General features: G+C 34.9%; 1 protein-coding gene across 1 annotated transcript in view; it reads left to right on the plus strand.

The window, feature by feature from the left end:
* UBE2U (ubiquitin conjugating enzyme E2 U) overlaps positions 1 to 25,084 on the plus strand; it is a 658,880-nt gene that overhangs the window by 377,886 nt on the left and 255,910 nt on the right. The window contains exon 5 of the mRNA XM_044085559.1: positions 24,649 to 24,775. Coding sequence (XP_043941494.1) covers positions 24,649 to 24,775 — 127 coding nt within the window. The remainder of the gene's footprint in view (positions 1 to 24,648; positions 24,776 to 25,084) is intronic.

The raw sequence follows: 25,084 nt of genomic DNA on the forward strand, positions 1-25,084 counted from the left end.
GTCGCTGTGAAAAACTTTGCAAAAGAAGCCCAGAAAAGCACTCAAGGCCGATTTTGCTGATTTGGATAATGAGGTACCATAAGAAGTAACAGGAAGTAACAGGAATAATCCCCAACATGTATAAGATTGCCCAATCTCTCAAGCATGATTTCATCTATAGTTTTCTGTAAAGAGCTGAACCTACACACTGGAAAGAGGTTGGAATTTCTTTTTGTAACACAAAAGGGGGTAGCATATATTGCCTTCTGTTCCTCTTGCCCAGCATTTTATGTTGGGAAGACTGTTAGACCCAAGACAAGAATGTACCAGCATGTATAAGCACATCAATTCAATGCCCTTTATAAACATTCGCTGCAGTGTAGTGGTTTCAAAAAGTTTTCTTTCACTATTTTGGAGAAAGTAGAACACCCCGAAAGAAGAGATGACTGAGAAACATTTATCGAAAAGAGAGAACTCCACTGGCAAATTTTACTAAATGCCACCGCCCCCCAGGCATCAGTGATTTAGTATCTATTAAGCCTATTTTGAAAATCAAATCTAATTGCCTATCATAATATTGCAAGGTCAGTGATATTTATAATGTCTAATTACCTTTACATGAACATTTTATGACAAAATACTTTTTATGACATCCACCAACTTTTTCTTACTTATTTTTATGAAAGCTTTTTACACTTTTTACATTTAAATTATTTGAAGAAATATTTATTGACATAGATTTATTTTATGCAACATGCTTCATGCAAGTATATTCTATGCAAGTATTTTTTAAGTGTGTATTTTTGGTGTTACTTTTAAGTCTGTATTTACAAGTGTGTGTTCCTTTAAATGCTGTTTGTCTAGGCATGGTGCCGCTTTCTGAGGTTTTAATAAGGAAGGAAGTTACTTTTTTACGGTTTCTGATGAAGATCCTGTGTTTTGGAATGAAAGTGCTAAAAGTGGGAATAAATGTTTGGATGGGACTATTGGTACGGCCTTTTTATTATTTTTAAGTTTGCATAGTATGCCATTTTGTGGTTTATTTTATCCAGTTTGTTTTTGTTGCTACAGTACCATTATGTCTCAGGCTGATCTTTTTTCCAGTTCAGAGGCCAATTCTATCCCTTTTGGTCACAGTGATACACCTGTAGACCTTACAATACTTTTTTCAGTGTATAGACCAGCTGAAAGAACATGTTGTCTCCTTGGTTGCAATTTCCAGTGGCACTGGGAATGGGATTAATGTTGCTGACAACAGCAGAAGCAGTCCAGATATGGCAAACACTACAACTTATGCTGCAGTTTGTGCTAATGGTCCGAGTGTCAAAGGATGTAATAATAACACCTCAGCTGGAGTGAATGTTACCTCTACATCAAGAGGCTGTTTTAACATTCAGGACTGGTTTGCACCAAAATTTTTGTTTGGGGAAAAAACAGTCCAGAAGTTTGAAATGAGCATTACACATACTAATGACTGTGAACTTAACTTTTGGAAATAGAATCAATCAATTTGAGAAGTTACTGACCAAGTATAAATCTTTACAGATGGACAATTCATTTTTAAAATTTTACATTGCCAATAAATGTGTACCGAAGGATTTACAAATCTGGAAAGACCCCAATGGAGTAACACATGGTTCTGTTTTTCATATGGAGTAGGTGGAATTTTTTGACCTTATAGGCATTGATTATATGGGCATTATTGTTCGAGATAATTTGAGATGACTTAACTTTTTAGAAGAGGAAATTCAGAAGTTAGACCTGGAAATTAAAAAAGATTTGTTGTTCGAGCACAATGACTTTCAGGCAGTTTTAAACAAAGTTACTGAGTAATAAGCAGCTTCCTTTAAGAGGAAGCAAAAAAACGATTATAAGAGACATTAATGATTACAAGGATAGAAAGGTCTGCCCTAGCCCCCAAAGAAGAAGAAGTGAATTTAAAGAAAACAGTAGTGGGCTTTCCAAAAATAATTCAGAGAAAAGATATGAGGTGCATATGGAGGACGTTAATGGTCCCCGAAGATCAAAGAGATTGCAGGAAAGAAGGGAAAGACAGGCTAACAATGTCTCCATTTCTGGTGGAAGTCATTACAACCAGGATTTTCAGAGGACCACTTGAAACAGATGGTATCTGAAGTCATTTCTTAAAAGTAGTCAATTGATGGAGACCAAGGCACCAATTCTATTTTCAGTTTTGGATGTCGTAAGATATACAGTCTTTTTACCCTCACTGTTACTAACACCTTTAGTACATTATTTCAAAAGAAATTTAAATATGTGCCTACTAGGCAGCCTGATATGGTAGACCTTATAACTGAACTTAAACTATTAATTATTTTGGCACCCAGAGAAGACAATGCACTTAATTCTTGCCTAAGGAGAACTAGCACATTCAGTCCTCTACTTCTACCCAGTATACACTTGTGAAGGAAGTATGAGGGAATGGTGCAACAAAAATAGAAAACCTAAGTTTTATAACCTCATTAATGAGGAGAGAGAGTTGTTACATATATTTGCCTGTGACAAGAACTTGCATATTATGAAACCGGATAAGGGCGGGGGAGTGGTCATAATGGACAGACAACTTTATTCCAAGATGTTGGACTGTTTGCATAATGAAAAAGTTTTCATTGAAGTATATCGCAATGAAATTAACATTGCATACCATGCCATTGATCTATTACTAGAGAATATTTGTGTGACTTGTGACCTGTCTTTGACCCTGAAGGAGTTTCTAGTTGTCAACAAACCAAGAATCCCAGGGATCTTCGGGATTCCAAAGATCCATAAATCAGTCACTGACCCTCCCCTAAGGTCTACTATGGCACCCACAGGGTCCAAAACAGAACCTCTGGCCAAATTTATAGACTACAAACTCAGATAATTCCCTAAGGACAGACACCACTTAAGGACTCCTGGCATTTTCTCCAGACCATCTTTGGAATTACATTTTCTAAAGAGGCTTTATTTGTCACTATTGACATCAAAGATTTATTTCCTGTAATCCCTCTTGAGTAGGGGTTGGATTCATTCCACCAAGCAATGGTTCAATGTACCAACCTCAACACGATAGAAACTAGACTGGTACTACAATGTATGGAGTTAGTGCCGACAAATAATTACATTTACTATGAAGGTAAATATTACAAACAACACAGAGGTGTGTCTATGGGGGCACCTTCAGCCCCCATTTTTGCCAATATGATTTTATGGTTTTGGGAAACCACCATGGTTTTAAACTCACCATTTTCTTCCAAGTTGGAAGTCTATTTGAGGTACCCGGACAATATTTTTATTCTGTGGAAGGGTGACTTAGACGAGTTTAAATCATTTATGGATTATATAAATCACTTTACTGAATTCTTAGGATGTACCCATCAATATGATAAACAGACCGTAGACTTTCTTGATATTACATTATATAACAACTTTAAGGACCACAGGTATGAATCATACAGATTTAGAATGAACACTTTTTCAAATGCATATCTGCATTTTGACAGACAACACCCTATCTGGCAAAAACAGAACTTATTGAGGGGACAATTAATTAGACTCAGCAGATTGGTTTCTGATGACACACAATTTCAAATAGAGGTCAGCATGTTGTGTGATATGTTCAGAAACTGGGGTTACCCCAGAATATGTTGGACAATGTTGGTCAATTTGTTTTTGAACATCAAAATTCTCACTATGGTCCCATTATTAGTCTGAACATACAACGGGTACAAAGAATATCAATGAGCAAAACATCAGTTTGAGTCTGGGTGAACCCTCGCAGGCACTAGTTTTACCATACAGTAGTTATAAGTTATTATTTGTGCACTGTCTTTGGAAGTTTTGGGCTAACCAGTTGACTGGGGGACCAGCCCAGATTTGTTTTTAAGAACAATAAACATTTCAAAACATTATTTGAATACAGTGGAAGCTGTATTAGTAAATTTACCAAACATTGGATAAACTGAGTAGAGTGTGCAGGCAAATTAGGTTCATTCTAGAAGGCAGTAGTTTCCCACTACATGATTTTCTAAGATTGATTGCAGTCAAAGGAAGAGCTGATTGTAACATAAAAGGGGTAGTGCATATTGCCTTCAGCTCATCGTGCCAAGTATTTTATGTTGGGAAGACTGTTGGACCTTTCAAGACAAGAATTTACCAGCATGTATATGCAATCAGTAAGGCTCATCAACTCATTGCCCTTTATAAACATTCACTGCAGTGTGGTGATTTCAAAAAGTTTTCTTTCATTATTTTGGAGAGCGTAGAACACCCTGAAAGAGGTGGTAACTGGGAAACATATTGCAAGGTCAATGATACTTGCAGTTTTAATATCTTTACATGAACATTTTATAACAGAATACTTTTTATGCCACCAACCAAGGTTTTCTTACTTATTTTTATGAAAGCTTTTAAACAACTTCTTACAGTTAAATTATTTGTAAAAATATTTATTGACATATATTTATTTTATGTAACATACTTCATGCAAGTATATTCTATGCAAGTATTTTTAAGTGTGCATTTTTAGTGTTACTATTAAGTGTGTATTTACAAGTGAGTGTTCCTTTAAATGCTGCTAGTCTAGGCATGGTGCCTTTTTCTGAAGTTTTAAAAAGGAGGCTACTTTTTTACAGTTCTGATGAAGTTCCCGTGTTTTGGATTCTGTGAATAAACATCTGACTTGGTCTATTGGTGTGTTTTTATTATTTTTAGAAATTTAATCACCAAATACTGCAGCAATAAAATAATTGAAACCCCCAGTAGTTACACACTTGCAACAGAGAGTACGGCAACTGTTTTTAAGTGGTACCAAGTCTCATTACTTTTGTTTTAGGTGACATTCTTTAAGCATTGTGCAGATGGTGTCTTTTAATCCCCAGTCACTATGTGAGGAATTGATTTTATCTACATTTTTCTGTAAAGAGCTGAACCTACAGGACAAGCTGGAAAGAGGTCGGAATTTCTTTCAAGTAAGTGACCGCCTCTTCCATTCCCCCCCCACACACACACATACACACACACATTTATGTGAAAACATACACACAGGCATGTAGAGACAACTGTAGACTGAACAAGATGTAGACTTAACCAAAAGGTGCATTATTAAGGTGTATTATTCAAAGGGTTAGCAACAAGCATTTAATGAAAAGCGTTGGATGTCCTGCTTTTTCATGACTGGAGTTACAAGTGCAAGAAAATATAGAGAATACAATCCAACTACAGCAAAAGGGTTCCAAAAATGTATTAAAATATAGTAAACACACTCAAATATGAGCGCTTTCATCTCATACCAGAGACTTCATCAGGTAATAGATAACACCACATCCAGTCTATTATACCCATAACTTATTTCCTGTTTCTTAATTAACCACTTAAACCATTTGATTAGTCTTCTTGTTAACCCTTGAAGTCACCTGAAAATTAAAATACTACTTACTAACAAGAAAATAATTATATTTACATGGTACTGTTTATTGGGAGATACCTAGTGGCACATTAGCACTGTTCATTTGGGTATGTACCTTTAATTTACTCATACAACACTTCTCTCCATTGTTAGGACTGGTGGTGACTGACCATTCAGCTACTCTTCTCTTCTCAAGAGTGCTTGTGGTAGAATTTAAAGTAAATATTGGCATTGCCCATTCAGAACCCTGTAGAAAAATGCTGACCAAAAGGTGCTTCAACAAAGTATTAGTTTTAGGGTATACACACTTATGCAACCAGCGTATTGTATGGTTTTTATTTTTATATTTTTCCCCTAACAGATTTATTTGTTTTTTCAATTGAATTTATACAGGTTATAGGTCACATTAAAGGTGGGAAAAGTTTTAAAATGATTTATTGTGGTCTCATTTTTTTTTATATCACAAAAACCTGGCATTTTAACAGGGGTGTACACTTTTTATATCCACCGTATACTGTAAAAATGCTGAATATTTACTGGTGGTTAGGGGTTCTTGTAACTCATGCAGTATAAACTGCTGGGCATTCAGGGGCCTTGCCAGTAGATACTATTCTGTTATAAATTGTATAAACATGCACCAATACTGGCATTGTACATTTATCTGGGAAAGAGAAGTAAAATTAGTTTTATACTCTGCCCATACTCAGGTCAGGCATTTCCCTTGGGTTCCTGATATCAAACACAAAATCAAAGCTTCTTACGCCCCAAGACTAATGTAGGAATCACTGCAAATGCAAAACACTATCCTGGGGTGAGGGGAGCTTGGGTACCTAGACAAATGCTTATCGTTTTCAAAACCATTTGAAGACACCAACTAATCTGGTGATTATTTCCAGTGCACAAGGCTATCTCTATTTAGTTTTGCAAATCTGAATATGCAATAAATTAAGTAGATTATAGACTCAAGACTAATGTAGGAATCACTGCAAATGCAAAACACTATCCTGGGGGGAGGGGAGCTTGGGTACCTAAACAAATGCTTATCTTTTTCAAAACCATTTGAAGACACCAACTAATCTGGTATTATTTCCAATGCACAAGACTATCTCTATTTAGTTTTGCAAATCTGAATATGCAATAAATTAAGTAGATTATAGACTATATTTTTGTTTCTGCTTATGTTAGATAATGTCAATATATGAGAAAATGAAGAAAACATCATTGCAGGCAACATATGACAATGTGGATCAAATTCTGCAGATAACCTGTCTACATAGTTAAACTTACAGAATTGTTGAAAAAGAAAAGCTGTATGACAGCCTAGCTTCTAAGTTAATATATTACATTTTATTCACTCTTTTCAACCGCTTAGCACAAAAATCAGGGACAAAGCCAAAAAATAATGAGGAGCAAGGGTCCAGAATCAGGGACAGATTTTAAATATTAGTCTTACATGCTTAGAAAGCTGCTAGAATAGCAGGTTTTACATTGGCACACATCGCATGAGGAATGTGAAGTTTGAAACTCATACATTTGTTTTTCTTTAGGGACTGCACTCTTCAGTTATTTGCCAAAAACAACACATTTTTTTCAAGGAATAAACTAAAAATATGGGACAAAACTGCGGACATTTTACAAAATCAGGGACAGTTGAGAGGAAGTGCTAAACAGTACCATGAATATTTGTCAACATCTGCACAAAAAGTGTTTTACTGTAAACCTGTATTGCTTATTCCATGTGTTGCAGTAAACAAAATAATAATAATAATAATATCATAGTCAATAGTTTGCTTGTGCAGACAAGATGTATACTTTGCCTTGTGAAATCTTTTTCCAGAACTGTATATTTTACATATTATTGTATATGAGTATATGTTATGTAGTCCAAAATAAAAATGCTGGAATGTCAAAATATCAAGCCTACGTTATTGAAACATAACTTACCTAAAATAAACCCTACACACATCTTGCAACTTATATATACCAACCCACAGGTTGCACTACAGTGGGGAAATGTCAAATTCCCCAGTATTCACTGCACCATGATCTTATAGAAAAGTCAGCAATGTATGCTGAGTTAATTTCTTTTTTTTCAAAACAAGTTTATTGTTTTAACATATAAGAGAAATATCATAACAATTTTATACAAATAATTAAAAATAGGTATTATTATAATATTCAACAAAACAACTAAAGTATTTACAAAGACATCCACTACAATCAGATCAATTAATTAAACTAAAATACTGTGCTACTGAAATTAGAATTTTTTTAACAAATTTTGTAAATTATCCCATACAATAAAATGTGATGTTTTTCTAGTTGTTCTCATTCTAATTGTGCTTATTTCCATATGACACATTATATTCATAACATTTTTAAATTCATTGAACGAAGGAGGTGTATCTGAAATCCAATTTCTAGTTATTATTTTCCCAGCCACTGCTAGGATAGACCATAACAAGGGAAGCTTAATCTTTTAACACATTGAGGTACAGGTGTGTTGAATAATATAAGAGACTTAGAAATAATGAAATTATCTGTAAAAAGAGCCTGCAAAAATTCATTAATTGACTTCCAGTATTCTTTCAACTTCATACAGTCATAAAACATATGAGCCCAGTCAGCATTAATTTCTACATTACATCTCTTACATAGATTATCTTTATTATTAATTTTATTCATCATCAAAGGTGTATAAAAGATCTATGTAAAATTTCCATGTATAAAGTCTCCAGACAATGGAAGATGTAGTTCTATAAGCAGATTCCAATATATATTGTTTATCTTGTTGAGTTGGTGGGTCCCCATTAATAGAGGTGAAATAATTCCAGTATGAATCTACATTGTAAAAAGTTTCTTGTCTGATAATTTTATGTATATATGAAAGTTTACCTTTATCAGAAACTTTATGCTGTAAATTTATTATCAAGTAATCAATCAGTTTTGGAATAGATTCTTTAACTGTTATAGACATTAGATCTATTCTATCAATGAGATGTTGTCTAAAGATCTGAACCTCTAACCAGCAAGTTTCTCTTAGATCAAATTCTTGTTTTAAGAAATCTAGATTTTTAACTTTATCATCAGATATCAGCTGATACCAGTACTTTAGATTATTATCTATAGCTAAATGAGCTCCTTCAGAAGTAGATGACATAAGCATACCCTGAGTATAAATTATAGGGAATACAATAAAATTCCATTCCCTATACTTAGGGTGCATGAATATAAAGTTACGATAACTGATAATAATATTTAATGGGTAACAGACCATATGTTTAGGTGTAATAGGTGAAATACAAAATTCCTTTAGCAACCACAACATGGAGTTATTTATAATCATATTTTTATGTGTTAAGGAGATTTTCATGAAGTGCATACTAATTAGCTCCCAATAATCTTTCCATTTTGCGACATATGACCAATCTATTAATAAAGTAATAACTTTTGTAATAGAAGAGATAATATATAAATTAAAGTCTGGAAAAGAAATACCCCCTTGAGACCAGCTATTAGTATGTTTCTTTAATGCAATCCTAGGTCTATTAGGTGCCCATAAGAAATTTAACATTAGTGTATTCAGTTTCTTGATAGTTATTTTTGTAGGTGAAAGTATTATTGATTGTATTAAGTATAAAATCTTGGGGAATATTATCATTTTAATAATTGTAAGTCTCTCCTCCATAGTAAAAACATATTATTCCAGGTATTAAAAAGATTTTGTATATTAAGAAAACAGGTATTATAGTTATTATATATAATAGATTTAATATCTTTAGATAGTATTATACCTAAATAAGTTATCTGACCTGAGTTGGGTACATATTTAGTAAAATCACTAATGAGAGTATTTTTCGTGTATATATAGGTAGTATTTTAGTTTTTCTTCATTGAATATTAAACCAGAAATACTTTTAAAATTCATCATTTTATCAAATAAAGACTGCATAGAAGAATTAGATCCTGCTGATGTAATTAGAACATCATCTGCAAAAAGTTGAATTTTTGATGTTGTATTTTCTTCTATTTCAAAACCCTCTATGTCAGTACTGTTTCTAATCAAATTAGCCCAAGGCTCCATTACTAAAGTGAATAATAGTGGAGAAAGTGGAGCATAAGCAATGTATAATAAATGGCAGCAGGACAGAAAATTGTGGCAGCAAAATCCTTTTGCAAGAATTGGCAAAAAATCGGATACAACAGTTGCTCCTGACATTCAAGAACTATTTTCTCAGATAGAGAAATTGCTCTATAAAGAAACACCTGTTTTTTTGAACCTCCAAAGCCTACAGCGGTATGAGGAGTTGGACATCACTCCTCGGGGTTTACGAACTGTTAAGAGTCCATCTACACCGTTTGACCTGATGAATGCTGAGGATAAGCAGTTCCATGAGAGATGGATACAAGCTGCTCACCGGTGCAGTAGAGACTGGGTCCGTATACTAATAGAGAGAGATATTTTGAAAAAGCAGAAGTTAAGAGAAGAAATCAAGAACTTATGTGTAGATATTTGCAATAAAATTAAAAGTGAGGATTTACAACAATTTCTAGTACAAACTAATCAGCAATTATTGGACTATGAGTCTGATCTAATAGAGCGGAAGAAGAATAAGTTACATAGGGACTTGCGTGACTACGACAGCAAGAGGGCGTTCCTATTGACGAACAACACTAAAGTGAACCGGAAGCGGGTACAGTTTGAACGAGCGGAGAATAATGGCGTGGTAGGAGGAAAAGGGCAAGCTTCAGCTGAAAGCGGCTTATCGCACACGGAAGACGACTCTGATACCGAACAATTTCCAGCACTCCCTAACCCAGGAAATAGCAAGGGATTAGAGTTTTTTCAAAATGACCGTTCCAGTCGAAAGCGGAGTTGGAATGGACAGGGACCACAGAGGGGAGGGTTTGGGAATCAGCGGTATCACAAAAGGGGTAAATGGTACTGACTTTAACATCATAAATGGACATCAATCGAACTGTGAGTATGTAGTTAATTTGTCAGGAATTGAATTAACAAAGAATGATAGAAATGTATTAAATAAAGGGCTAAAATTTATTCCAACTGTTTTACCCAGAATTCACATGCTAAAGGCTGATGTTTATAATTTCACCCGAAAATTACATCTCATGGATTTTTTTAAAGATGATAAGGATAGAAATATTGAAAGTGGGGGAAATGAATTTACAGATTTGAATATAACTAGTACAGAAGATGAGTTTTTTTCTTGTGATTCTGAATTAAATAGTATGGAATGTAATGAATTGGATACAAGTAAAGTCATAGTAAAAAGTTCTTTTACACCTCCATATCGTAACGACAATATTAAATATTTATATAAATCATTGTTACATAATTTAGAGGCTGACTTTTATTATTTCAAGCAACATAAAGCTCAAATTAAATATAATTTACAGAAGGAAGAATGGAATAGTTTGGTAAACTTAGGACAAAATGATAACATGGTATTCAAACCCTCGGACAAGGGGGGAAAATTGGTAGTATTGAATGTCATCCAATACTTGGACATGTGTTATGTACATTTAAAGAAAAATGAGATATATGAAAAGATCAAAATATCTGAATATGTGGATGCATAAAGGAAATATGAGTATATTATAGATAAAGGGTATAGGTTAGGATATTTTTCTTATAAAGATGTGAAAGAAAAATTTAATCTAAACAAACCAAGAATGCCATGTTTTTACTGTTTACCCAAACTACATAAAAATGAGTTTCCCCCACCGGGACGTCCTATAGTTTCAGCTACCAATAGTTTTCTACATAATGTTTCTATTTTTTTACATACATATTTAGTACCATATGTATACAGACTACCATCATATGTTAAGGATGTATTTTCTCTTATTGATTGTATTAAAACTATAAGATGGGAAGAAAGTATGTATTTTGTGGTGATAGATGTAGTGAGCCTATACACAAGTATAAAACATGAGGATGGATTGTTTGCTATTAAGCAATGTATAGGTGACACAGCAGTTACTGAATATGTGTTAGAATTGTTACACATGTGTTTAAATAATAATATATTTGAGTTTAACGGGGATATCTATAGACAAAGGCAAGGTACAGCAATGGGGGCTGCCTTTGCTCCCAGTTATGCCAGTATTTTTATGGGAATATTTGAGAATAAATATATATACACAAACTCATTCTATAATAAATATGTCTATAGATATTTCCGTTATATTGATGATTTATTGTTTATATGTAAGGGTGGGCAGGATAATATTCATCAGTTTTTGGAAGAAATAGAGAATAACAACATGAATATAAAATTTGATGGATTACAAATGGGTAATACAGTACAATATCTGGATATTACCTTAAAAGGACAGAATAATCTATTGATAGAATATCAATTACATAGGAAGTTTCAGGGTTCGGGCTCAGTGTTGTATGGGACAAGTTATCATCCACCACATGTGATTAAATCCATTCCTTACACTGAGTTTAATAGTGAAGCGACTATGTAGTAACCCTAATATTAGGGAGAAAGAATACTTATTAAGTTACAATAAATTTAAGAATAGAGGATATTCTGAGAGTGATTTAAAATATAGTTCAAGAAGAATTAAGAATAATAGTAATAATAATAGTATTGGTAACAGTTGTAATAATAAGGAAGCAAAAGATATAGTATATTTTGTTTCAACATTTTCTTTATTGTCTGAACAGGTTAAGAGACGAGTAATGTTTAGCTGGAATGTTCTTAAAAAGGAACTGGAATTTTTAAAAAATAAGGGGCTTAGTTTCTCCTATAATAGAGGAAGAAATGTTCAGGATTTTATAGTACATAGTCGATTTAAGACACCGAGGATGTTAATGTACAAACAAGTGAAACATCAAGGCACAAGAAAATGTGGAAAGTGTACTATATGTAAGTACATAGTTCCACAGTTTAAAGTTATTAATGGAACTGTTTTTGAAACTAGGGGAACTTTTAATTGTAAATCAGAACAGGTTATTTATGGTATAGAATGCCCTTGTGGCAAATTTTACATTGGAGAAACCAAAAGAACTTTCATCTGCAGGTTAAAAGAACATGTTAGAGACATTAAAATCAGAAAGAAAGTAGTCCTTTAGCTGTACATTTTTATAAATATCACAATAGTAAACCTGACAATTTAAAAGTCACAGTATTGGATAATGTTAAGAATGAAGCATATTGTAGTGAACAACATGTAAAACAAATATTAAGGAGAAAGGAATTATGTCTTATACTAAAATTTAATACATTAAGTCCAAATGGACTGAACCATGATTGTTCTTGGAAAAGTTTGGTATAAGTTCATGATAATTGTATACATGTTTTTTTAAATATTTTTTTAAATATTTGTAATTTGTTTCTTTAATTTAATTTGTAATTAACTGAGAGTAATTACTTAATTGTTAGTAGGGGTGTGTCTTTTGAAATGTATTTAAAGTGAGTTATTAGTCTTTGTGGAACTTTTACTCTGTAAAGGCAAGTTTTGCCGAGGCGCTAGAGAAAATTACTTGTGTTTTTTACCTTCAAGTGGATTAAATATTTATCCAGACATGCAGTGGAGTTTTTCTTTCGTGGTATTACAAATAGAGTTTTGTACTTTTCTTTGGTGGTTATTGCATCCTTGCTTTGTACCTTTAAGAATGGGTATTTTTTTGTGAAACATATGTTCCTACCTTAATATAAGCCAGCGTTCCTTTGTATAAATGCTCAATTAAATTTACAAATGCATCAGAGAAATTTGTGCATTTCAGTAAGGTAAACAGATAGTCCCAACTTACTGAATCAAATGCTGAACCTATATCAAGACTAAAGCTGAGTTAATTTCTGATGAACTGTACAGGTGCTTTTTCTGTTCGACAAAAGATTTTTGACCTCATTAAGTAGACTCATTTTATATGTTAATCTTGCTGTTATGATGTTTACAGTGGTGTTATTATGTCCATCCTTGTAGACAAGAACTGTAACGTGCCAGTTCAGATGTCAGACAAACTAGTGGTTTAAATGGATTTATTAAATAATGGAGAGTGATATTTATAAATGTGGTGCACAATTATGTAGGGCTTGTACAATGTTAAAACCACGTTCCATTCCCTATACTGTTCACTAAAGACCATGTACATCTTAGAATAGCTGCATACATTACTGCATACCTGTAAGAGTCCAGGTATAAAGTAAATATACAGTTGAACTAGAGACAGCAGGAAAAGCTGAAAGTTATGTTGATAGATCTGCATACCCTATGGCACTCATATGACTGCCCAGGTACCTGATTACAGTGAATAAATGATATACCTCACAGCATCACCACCAGAAAACAGAAGATAACACTGGGGCAATAATGCTTAAATTAAGGATTGCAAGCATATATCCAGTAGATATTTTCCAGGAACACAGACAGATTGGTACAACCAGGTGTGTTTCAGCCCCTGCCAATGGCAACACCAATCTTCCAGCAATGGGACTTGGAAATGGAATGGGAGCAGCACCAGATCCATTTGTTTGCATCATATGCTTCTGGCCATGTCTGTGGATTAGCAGCAAACTGGAATAAAGTTTGCACTACTGTCTACTCTATTATAAAAGTGCAATACTGCACTATCTGATTAATTTTGCTATGTACATAGTTATCCTTCACCCCAAATGTCTATTACATTGTATTATTATGTCTATTACAGAACATTAGTTTGGCAGCCAAGAATAATATATCATGGAGTAGAAACCCTCCTGAACAGATTCAGAAAGTGGGAATGTGAACTGATATATATGACATGTACATCAGTACTATTCAGAGCGCACCAGTATATATTATGCCTATTGTTTAAGTAATGCGTAAGGGAAAACCTTTTTGTTTAGGAAATTGTCTTTAGTGCCTTATGGTTCACCTTGTGTGTTTTGTATGATAATATGCTCCCACCTTATATGACATGCTTGTGTAACATGTTGTGCTACTTATAAATGTAACACTAAGTGCCTCATAACTGACAACTATGGGGTAGTCATGGAGTGACTGAGAGATCCTACAAAAGCATTTCAGTGTCATTGTCACAGTGAATCAAATGTCTGATGGAGTCTGTAGTCATAAAGTAACCAGGTCTAATAAATGACTATAGTAAATGTATTTCAAGAGGTACAGTATAATACGCCCAGATTAACAATACGATACTGCATCTGCATGTGCCAGGTTAGATTACCTGTGTAAACTGAAAACTCAAGTTCTATTTTTGTTTGAAAATGTCACATAGTTTCCAAACAGAATGAGATCTGGCATGTCTGTACCTAATATGGCATTCTAGTAAAATGCGGGGGGACTCTGTCAGGCTTGTGACAACAGCAGCAGCAATAATCAGTACTTATTATGACCCACTTACTAGATGCCTTTACACCTGGTAATATTGGTTGGTATGTGCTGATCTACTAAGGGTTGGAACACCACGGACATCAAGGGCACATAATCCTACCTCATCCTGCCTAGTCATGTGCTGGGTCTCTGTTCATGGCAGTGCAAGGCTACAATGCCTTCCACACTTTTAGACCAGCTACTGCACAGGCAGGGACTATAGGTGGAGGTGTCTTGATCTACATCAAGCATGCCTCAAGGTTATTCAAACAGCATGATGCATTTGAGTTTCTTCACATTCAAATTACCATAGGCAAAGTCCTATATCATATCCTAGCAAGCTATAGGTCGTCCTCTGTGTCTCATGAAACCCTTTAGACCTACTGGAAGTACTCACCATTCAACCCAATACGATATTCATGGGCAACTTTAGCTACCCCTCTATAAACTGGGGATCCTACACAACCCCAAATGTGCAAGTGCAACAAGTCTTGGACTTTGTAAACACACATACCCTGAACCATGTAATCCATATGCTCACTAGGGGTGCAAACATACTGAACCTGGTACTCGCAAATATGGGGCCAATGCCTGTAATGCTATCTCTCTGGTAAGGTCAGACCATAAAGCTGTCTCCTTTGATATAAAAAACAATTCTTTACTACCAGCAAACTCTGTAACAGTCAAGAACTATTCCATATAGCAAATTCCATATAAATTCCAATTATTAAGCAATAACCTGCCAAAATTTCAAGCCCCTTCAAACCTGGAGAACACAGAAGCCTTTGCAGAAATATTCACAGAAACCCCTGTACAATCATATTAATGGCTGCTTAGAGACAGCTGTGCCTACCATAAATAAACCTAGAAAAAACAAACCATCCTGGTCCAAATAGAAATAGGTTGTACAATAAAAAGAAAAAAGTCATAGCTAAAATTAGGATGTGCAAAGCCCAGCAAGATAAAAATCTCTCTCATGAAGCTAAATAAACAACTAAGAGGGCAAATAAAGTCTACCAAAGCCAATTTTAAGATAATAATAGCCTCCCAGGCCAAGACAAGCACAAGGCTTTCTTTAGCTATGTCGAAAAACTCAAAGGCAGTACACTGCTATGTGCACAATGGTAGAAAATGGAGTCACATTTGTGAAGTAGGAAGATATAGGAAGTCTGCAGGCTGACAAATTCAGCTCATTTTGCCCCCTTTCTTCCAAGGATGCCCCACCAGCAAATACCATCAAACATACCCCCCAACTATAACTAGGGAGTAGTTCCCAGAGGCACAGTCTAAGGCCAAGAACACCACATTGATGGGTGACATACTGAGATACCTTCTATATAGCCTGAAATATGACCAATCAGGGCCAATGCAGTCAATATTTAAGCATACCCTCCAGACAAGCTTTGTGCTACATGCATAGAAGACTGCAACTGTCATCCCTCTGCACAAGGTAGGTCCATCAACTCTGGGAACTACAGTCCCATAAGTCTGACCAGTCTTATTTGCAAAACCATTGGAAGAATTTTCATGGAGATGATTAATAACAATGTAGGAAACCTTCATATACTGGATCCAACCCAGTTTGGCTTCATCAGGTACCAATCATGGCTATTCAACATTATGGACTTCCTTGAAAAGGTCACCAAGGCAGTGGAAGAGGGCAAAACATGGCATACTTCCTACCTTGACCTGGCAAAAGGCAGTTGATACAATACCCCAATGAGGAATTGTAAAACTCATGGGAATTGGCATAAATCCATATGGTACATACCAGATACTCAGCTGGCTCTCTGGTCCCAGGAAGTTAGAATAGGTAAGGCCGCCTCCACATAGAGGCCACTTGCTAGTACAATCCCTCAAGGCTCTAGGTTAAGTCCACTCTTTTTTGGTATTTACTTCTCACAATTCAAGGCCAATGTTAAGGGCCTCTTGCTGACCAAGTTTGCAGATGATTGCAAACTGAGAACAGTTATATTTCCTCAAAGACACAAACATCCTACAAGCAGGACTAACACAGACAAATGACTGGTATCAAAGCCACAGCTTAAAACTTAACAAAAATTTTTAATAATACCTTTTGGGAAGTCATCCACATTAGTAAACTACCTCATTGATAACACACCTTTAATAGTAGACCCAGTTGTCAGGGACTTGAGGATGTATGTAGAGAGTAACGTGGCCTTCGACCAATATTTATTTAAGGTAGTAAGGAAATCATTCAGTGTTGCTCAACCTATAAGTGAGGGCATGGCATTTCATCTGGATCCATGTAAGTCATTGTACCACTATATTTGGCCCTTAGACCCATCATTGAGTACAATGTCCCCTTTAGTATTTCTAAGCAAAGATACTTTGGTAGTCCTGAAAATGACTTTTGGTACTTTCCCTTTGCTGTTTTGAAACCTGAGCTGATTTAAGATTACTGGATATCAGTTACCACTGCTTCATTCATTTTCTGGTTGAAAGGATGCAAAGTAGCCTTAAATCAGTTTCCAAATACAAACTTTATTCTTCTTATTTAATGGGTGAGTACTCATCCGTCAGATAAGAATTATAAATGTTTCACATGGATAGGATTGTTGATTTATCTATTGACATTACAATACTGTGAAAGTCCAACTGGGTGGATGTCCATTTTCAGTGCAGGCCCAGGGAGAAAGCTCCAAAGTATTACAAAAAGCACAATTTTATATCTTTAAAAATAATACAACAACATCTACAGTTTAAATACTTATACCAAATTAGGCATAATATGAACAAATTGTTTAAGAATAAATATAACTTTTATATGAGAATGATTTAATATTTAGAGAAATTTTACCAACTTTATAAAGAAATTAAAAGTAAGTTAGTGTAATACAAACAGGAATTGCAATTTTCAGTGAGGGTAAGAGGGGAGAGATATATTGAATTAAGGAAGTGTGTGAAGAAGGGAGAGTAAGAAGATGTAGATGTAAGGTAGGAAGAAGTACTTGTTTGTATTTAGTGATATAGTTTATCCTGGGATTGAGCAAGAACAGATGCACATTTAGGCTAGGAAGTCTTTCAGAATGGTTTTAAAGGACTGAAGGAAGGGTCCTCTCCTGATGGATACAGGTAAGAATTTCCAGACAAGGTATGAATACAGATGCCCTTCAAATTTCTTAGGTTTGTGGACAGAAAGGAGTTTTGGTCATTGGATTGTAATGAGTGATAGAGGAACACAGCTATATAGAGTGGTATTTAGTGCTGGACAAGCAGATGTATGCTGGATAGTTTTATAGGAGGTAAGAAATTGTGTAAATGTTAGTTGATGGGATACTCCACTATTATGTTATTCTGACCATTGTTCAGTTACAACTAGTATTTTGTTTTGTCCTGTTTTATAATCAAGAGTATTTTAGGAAATATCAGTATCATGAGATTGACTTTATGGGCATAAATAATTCTATATACATAATTTACTGGTCATTGTTATCAAGTACTGAGGAAGATCGAATGTATTATATCCTGAAATCTATATTGAGTAACACTGTGGATTTAGTAACTTGCACTGAGTCATATAAAACATGCAAATTTACTGGCGGGACACTGAGCTGCATTGAATATATAAAATAAAGAAAAACTCTTTCAGAAATTAAGAAAAAATAGTCCTTTTATTAGATCTAGATTAAATTTTATTACCAAAATATAAGAGTTTATTAATTATTAAAACACTTGAATATGAAAAAATGTATCATCTTCAATAACTAATAACAGTTTTATAAATATATTAATTCAAGAGCACAGATTCTATTTCATCCATTTTTGTAGATAGAAACTGACAACTGAGCCTTACAGAATTGCCATAAGTTTCATAAATGTTTTCTGACATCACAATATGAGTGCATAATGGCAAATTTGGACTTGGTTTTCTATAACTAATAAAAATCGTCGTACAAGAAGAATTGAATTGATTTCTAAAGTATTAAAAAGTTAGGAAATAAAACATCTGTGGGTCTAGATTTTATTCTAGTGATGATGATGATTCAGTGCGTGAGAAGTGTTTTTTTTTTTTTTGGCCAGTGTTGCATAAGATCTTTAATAATTTGCTAAGTAATACTACAGTACCATTTGGAAAAGAAAGAAGTAATTATTTCATCTATTTATAAAAAGGGAGATAAAAAGGGAGGCAAAAGGGACTTGCAAAATTAGAGACATATAAGTTTTAAATCTATTTTATGTAAGTGTTATGAAAGAGTGCCACAAAATCTACTTTCTGACTCAATGAATCATAACGGATGTATGGACTTGTATCAACGTAAGTTTTGTGTTGGTAGCTCAACACCCACAAATTTAATGGAGTTCTATTATCAAGCAACTTGGGCTCTTGAATATTCATTAAGAGTCAGTGTTATCTACATGGACTTGGCTAAGGCTTTTAATATGATTGTACATACTTCAATAATTGACACATTAAAGAATTATAATCCCTTTTTAATCAATTGGATTATTCTTTAGTTGTCTAGTCTTTCTCAGTGTGGCGCAGTCAAAAGGTTTCACTCTGTTTCCCCTGTATTGTCTGGAATACCATAGGGCTCTGTGTTTGGCCCTTTCTTTTTAATTTAGTACTTTCAACTAGTCCTAAAAACAGTGCTGGCAATATAAATATGCCATTAATTGTAAGATTGGATTTATAATTGATAAGGATGGGTACTCAGCATCTATATCTGTATTTCTGGGATAATTTTGTTGGACAAACAGTGTAGGACTGAACAATTCAATCCTAATGCATGTAAAATAATGTATTTTGGCAATCCTGGACCAAATTTAGTTTAAGTAATACACTTTTATTTGAAATTGATTGCTGTAAGGATCTGAGTATGTACATATCATCTGATTTTTCCTTTATCTCATGTAACTATTGTAAAACATGCATTACTGTTAATGGGATTTATGTTTAGATCTTTTTTTATATGAGATGAAGAAAGACTATAATATGTACCTTTTTTAGAATATAATAGCACTTTTTGTAAATGTAATAGGCACCAGTTAGTGATACTGGAGTCTGTTCAATGAAGATTTACAAAATCTATATTCTCAGTTCATTACATACCTTATTCTGTTAGATGCAAAACTCTGTATTTACCTGTAGTCCATTGTAGACTTACAAGAGGAAACATTTTAAGTGCATATAACATTTTTAGGGATGAATTGCTACAAGTTGCATATATCAGTCTCTCTGTTAATATGAGAAGACACAAATATGATATCAATTTTAATACTGTTGTTCTTGTCTTTTGGCTTTTCCCGGTTAGTGGCCGCCACAGCGGAACTCCGGTCCGCTAATGATTGGCAGTAGATTTTCACGAATGCCGAGGTGCCAGCTCGACGTTCAACCTTCAACAAAGGCACGCCCATTTAAGCATGTCTTTCGAATGCCCACCTAACCGCGGGGAGGACATGCAGACTCCACACAGAAGACACTCCCTGCACTCCAGCCAAGAATCGAACGGGTGAACCTCTTGCTGTGAGGCAACAACGCTACCGCTGCACCTGTAAAACACAGTTAAGATGGAATTGTATAACTCAAGCAATTCCTGGAATTTGGAAATCATATGCCAACTGATATTAAGTTGTCAGCTAATACTGAATGTTTTAAAAGCAAATTTGTTCACTGGAAGGGAGATTGTGTGTTTGCATTTAATTTTAATGAGTCAGTGTTCTTTACACCCCATTCTCCATCACTGAAATAAACCTATGAGAAATCTATGAGTTGAAACCAATTTAAGCTTTTTAATGTGGGTTCTGAAATGGGTAATTACTGCAAATTTAGCCAGTTTATTATAGCATTGTTCAGATTCAAATTTTTGTGATGCCTAGAGGTAAGTAAGGATGGAAGCACCATAAGGTAGGGAGGGTTGGAGATAAGTAGTGGCAAGTATAGTTTTAGTTGTATTGGTGAGAAAGTTTTGGGTCTGTAAAGCATCCCTAGTTTTTGGTGATTATTTATGCAATTTTGTATATGCAGGTTGAATTTAGAATTATCAGCCATTATCATTCCTATTTTTATGAGAGGAATTTGATGAAAAAGTAGAATTTTTTTTTTTTTTTGGGGGGGGGGGTTGAGCATGAGTTTCAGTGGCTGTAAAAGCTTCCTGAGTATTTTTTAAGATGTGCCAGATTGTCCGTTATGAATGAGTGTGATCTGTGTATTTTATTAGGGAGGCCTGTTGTACGGATGTGTGGAGAGTGTTGGTAAGAATGTTAAAGAGGAGGAGACCAAGGACAGAGCCCTGTGGTACGCTAGTGATGACTTGGAGGTATGGAGAGTGGTAAGAGTGTCATTTTCCTGATTGATACCTATTGGACAAGTAGATTTTGAGCCACAGGAAGGTGGGCTGAGATAGACTAAGTTAGGCTATTTGAAGTAGAACTTTGTTGTGACAAACTTGCTGAAGGCTTTAGACACGTCTAGAAATAAGGAGAAGATTAGTTTGGCATTATCTCTAGCTTTATTGACAGTATCTACAAAGGTTAGAAGTGCAGTGTTAATACTATGGGAGGGACAGAAGCCATGGTGTGTGTGTAATAGGAGTTCTACCCACAGGATATAGTTCAGCAATTGTTTTTGTATACATTTTTTAAGTATTTTGGAAAGGAGGATAAGACTGCTGTCGGTCAGAAGTTAGTGATGCCTGTTGAATTTCATCTTTTATGTGTAGGGATAATGTGTGATTTTTTTTCCAGAATGAAGGAATGTGGGATTCCTGGATTGACCTATTTATAAGGATTGAGACAATAGGCAATACTGTTGGCTGCTATTTTAAGGTACTTGCATGGAAGGTCATCAGATAAAGTAGAGCATAGTTTGAGTGTGTTTAAGAGTAGTTTTACATAGGATGTGGTCACAGGTTTGAAGATAAAAGTGGATGTGAAATGTGGCTGTTGCGCAGGGTTGGGATTAGATGTTGGAAAATCTTGCTTAGGGATGCTATGCTAGCTATGAAATAACAGTTGAATTCTATTACATTTTCAAGTGGTGAGTTATTGGGAGAGGGGTTAAGGTTGACATTTGGAAGGGAAGTAAGATTTCTTTAATGGCTAACCAGAATATTTTAGGGCCGTGTTTACTGTTGTTCTGAAAGCTGTTATTGCATACTTTTTGTCTTCATTTATTTGTTTTTTAGTACTGTTGTGTAGCATTCTGACATTTTTAAGATATTATGGTATCTTATATTTTTGTCATTCCTTCCATGCTTTTTTCTATCATGCATTAGTATTCTACTCTATTTTTTGTATAACCAAAATATATTATTTGTTTTTAGTTCTTCCTTCTAGGGGTGCAAGGCTATTTAGGCAAGATGCATTGACTTCACTAACAGCATCATCTAAGGGGAGGATTTTTATGACATTCCAGTTAGATGATAGGGTAGCAATGAATATTTCTGGGTTAACAGGTTGTGTGTTGTTTTATAAACATGTTGTTTGAGTGAATGTGTGAGATGTCTGGTTTTATAGATTGGGAGATAGTCACTGAGAGAGTCTGACATTTTTCCTGTGATGTTGAATTTTTAGGGTCTGATATTAGGATCCAGTTTAATAAGGAACTGATAAAACACAATATAACACCATCACTTACTAGAAAACATTCATTGGATTAACCAGAATGTCATAAGAGTGTATTACTGTACTACATAACACCAACAACTGAAATTACATACACACTTGTTAAAGGGAACAGGCTCACCATAAATAAAGCTCATCTGACTTGAACAAAATCAGTACAAATGCAACACACTGCCAAGATCTTTTCATTGTTCTACACAGTCTTAAAATAAATATAAATGTAATAACACATGACATATACCTGTACTGTGAAGGAAAATGATGACTGAGCGGAAGTAGAGACCAAAGTGAGGGGAGATTTAGCAGTACATTTTACTACAGTGACCCTCCCACTCCCTGGTCACTTACTATGCAGAGCAATCAATTCATAACTGATACAGGCAACCAACAAGGAGGAAGAAAGTAGACTTTACTGAAAGAAAGTTGTAAGTGAACCAGGAAACTAGGGAGACTAATGTAAGTGACATATGCAGTGTAATCCATTGGTTAAGAGAAAGGAGAGTGGCCTACTTACTAAGTGGTCCATAGAATACAAGGACTGCTGCTTTGGGTGCTTTGGGGGGGAATGTCACAGCCACTGTCCAGCACAGGGAAGGTATGTATTTGATTATTAATTGTTATATTAAACTTACTTATATTGCAGAATGACATTCTCAATGAAAATGCTTGAGTGTTTGGCAGAATTTCTGTAATATCAATTGGGTGAATGAAGTGACCACAGACTCTTAAAGGAAAGAAAAGAGAAACTCTACTAATCTGTAATATTATATGGAAGCAATAAAGCTAATACTTATTCCTAAAGATATAGGAAGAAGCACGGTGTGTCAGAGCAAGAGAATATGGGGTATTGTAAGAATGGAGAGATGGTAAGAAAATTTATGAATGTAAGGTCAAAATAGGTTTATCTGTAGGTATACTGATAGAGAACTCCTTTAAATTTAATTTCAGGTCTCTTAGCTTTATAAGGTTATTGTTAGGTATCTCTAAGAAGTTGTTGGTTTCTTGTTTTCTTCTTGGATTTTTGTTATTTTGTAGATCCACCATACAGGCTTTTTTTTTTTTTGCTTCCCTTCTTTCCTGTTTTGCTCTTCATAAAGTTCATATGCAAAAAGTCCACTAACCCCAGAAACTGTCTTTCTTTAGTGTCCCTTTCATTCCAATAAGCCACATGTTCTTTGTAAAGCTGTCCTTTTGTTAAGATACTGATTAGAGTTGCTAATCATTCTTAGCAACTTTGGCTCAAGGCAAAGGCTGCTTATTTTTATTTTTATTAGAATGGACAGGTATCTTGCCTCAGTGATTAGATTTTTTTTTTTTTTTTTTTTTTTTTTTTTTATTTTAACATTTGTTGACCGGGAATGTCCGACTAGGTTCCACAGATCCTGTTTTCAGCGGAGGCCCGGGGAGAAAAGCTCCAGAATACATTAGATGATTTTGTAACATGAAAGTGGTCAGCTGATAGGCCACTGGTACCATATGTGATCAATGCTGTGTGTAGCAGGTTACTTAGATGGTGTGTAATGCTTATGTAGTTTCTATTTTTCAAGCTTCTTCTAGCAATACTGTATTGCTTATACTTAAGAAAATACCTAGACAAAGAGGATTAATGGCCTCAAACAAATGCCCTGTGCAGACCGTCTCAAAAAACTCCAGCTTTACTCTGTCGCATATCGCCTACTCAGAGGCGATCTCTGCCTAACATGCAAAGCTATGTCAAACCCAGAGCTGTTGGACATGCTCCAGTTAAAGAAATCCCAATCCCTCCGAGCTACACGCTCTAGTGATCTAAACCTTGTCACCATAATAAACAGAACATGCTGGAGGGATAAATTCCTGTCCCATAGACTTCCCATACTCTGGAATAAACTACCTATCTATATCAAACAAAGCTCCTCATTAGCACTCTTCAAGAAAATCTTGATGATTGGATGGGAAATAGGAAATTCACCCTGGGGATCACCTCTGTGGCTCTGCTCGATAGGGGCACAGGAAAATAATTTTCTTGGGTAGCAAAAGCAAGGGTACCTTTTTGGCTAGGCTTATATAGGCCCTAGGGTCAATAGCCTAGTACCTACCTATGGACCTTTTCAGTAACATTACAGAAAAGATGACAAGCTAACAACTGTGATGAAATGCATAGCATACTGATGGACAAGCACTGCCGGTGTACAGTTGCTGCATGTGATGCCTACTACTGCTGTTTATGAACTAAAATACTGTGTATTTATGTTAAAATAATACTATCTAAGCAAGTTAAACATGATGTTCTATGTTTAAGTATTTTTATGAAAATTACATCTTTACTGTATTTTTTTAATTTGATCTAGGTCATGCTGTCAAATCCTGTAATAGAAAATGCAGTGAATTTGGAAGCACTAGAAATGATGATGAAAAATCCATCACAATATCGACAGATGGTTCTTAAGTGTGTCAAAGCTAGCCAGCAACTTGAATGTAAGTCTTGTTTGTTTTTGGACACTTTTAAACCTTACAGAAACTGTAGAATGTAAAAGATAGCAATCTTAATGTAGCTTTTATTCTGAATGTTCAGCTGGCCCCATTCAGGTATCAACAAAACAAATATTTAGGGGTTGGGAGGGTGGCCTAATGGTTAAGGTGTTTGCCTTACAAACACAAGGTGCAGGGTTTGAGTCTCACAAGGGATAATTGGCTAAGCTTAAAATGGCTCGCAAGGGCAGTTAGCTTAGTACTAATCTATGAACCTATTATTGCACTACTATCAGCTGTAAAAGGAGTGCTAAC

Source organism: Protopterus annectens, chromosome 10.part0 (assembly GCF_019279795.1).
Source record: "Protopterus annectens isolate FY-2018-M chromosome 10.part0, PAN1.0, whole genome shotgun sequence".
Taxonomy (NCBI): Eukaryota; Metazoa; Chordata; order Ceratodontiformes; family Protopteridae; genus Protopterus; species Protopterus annectens.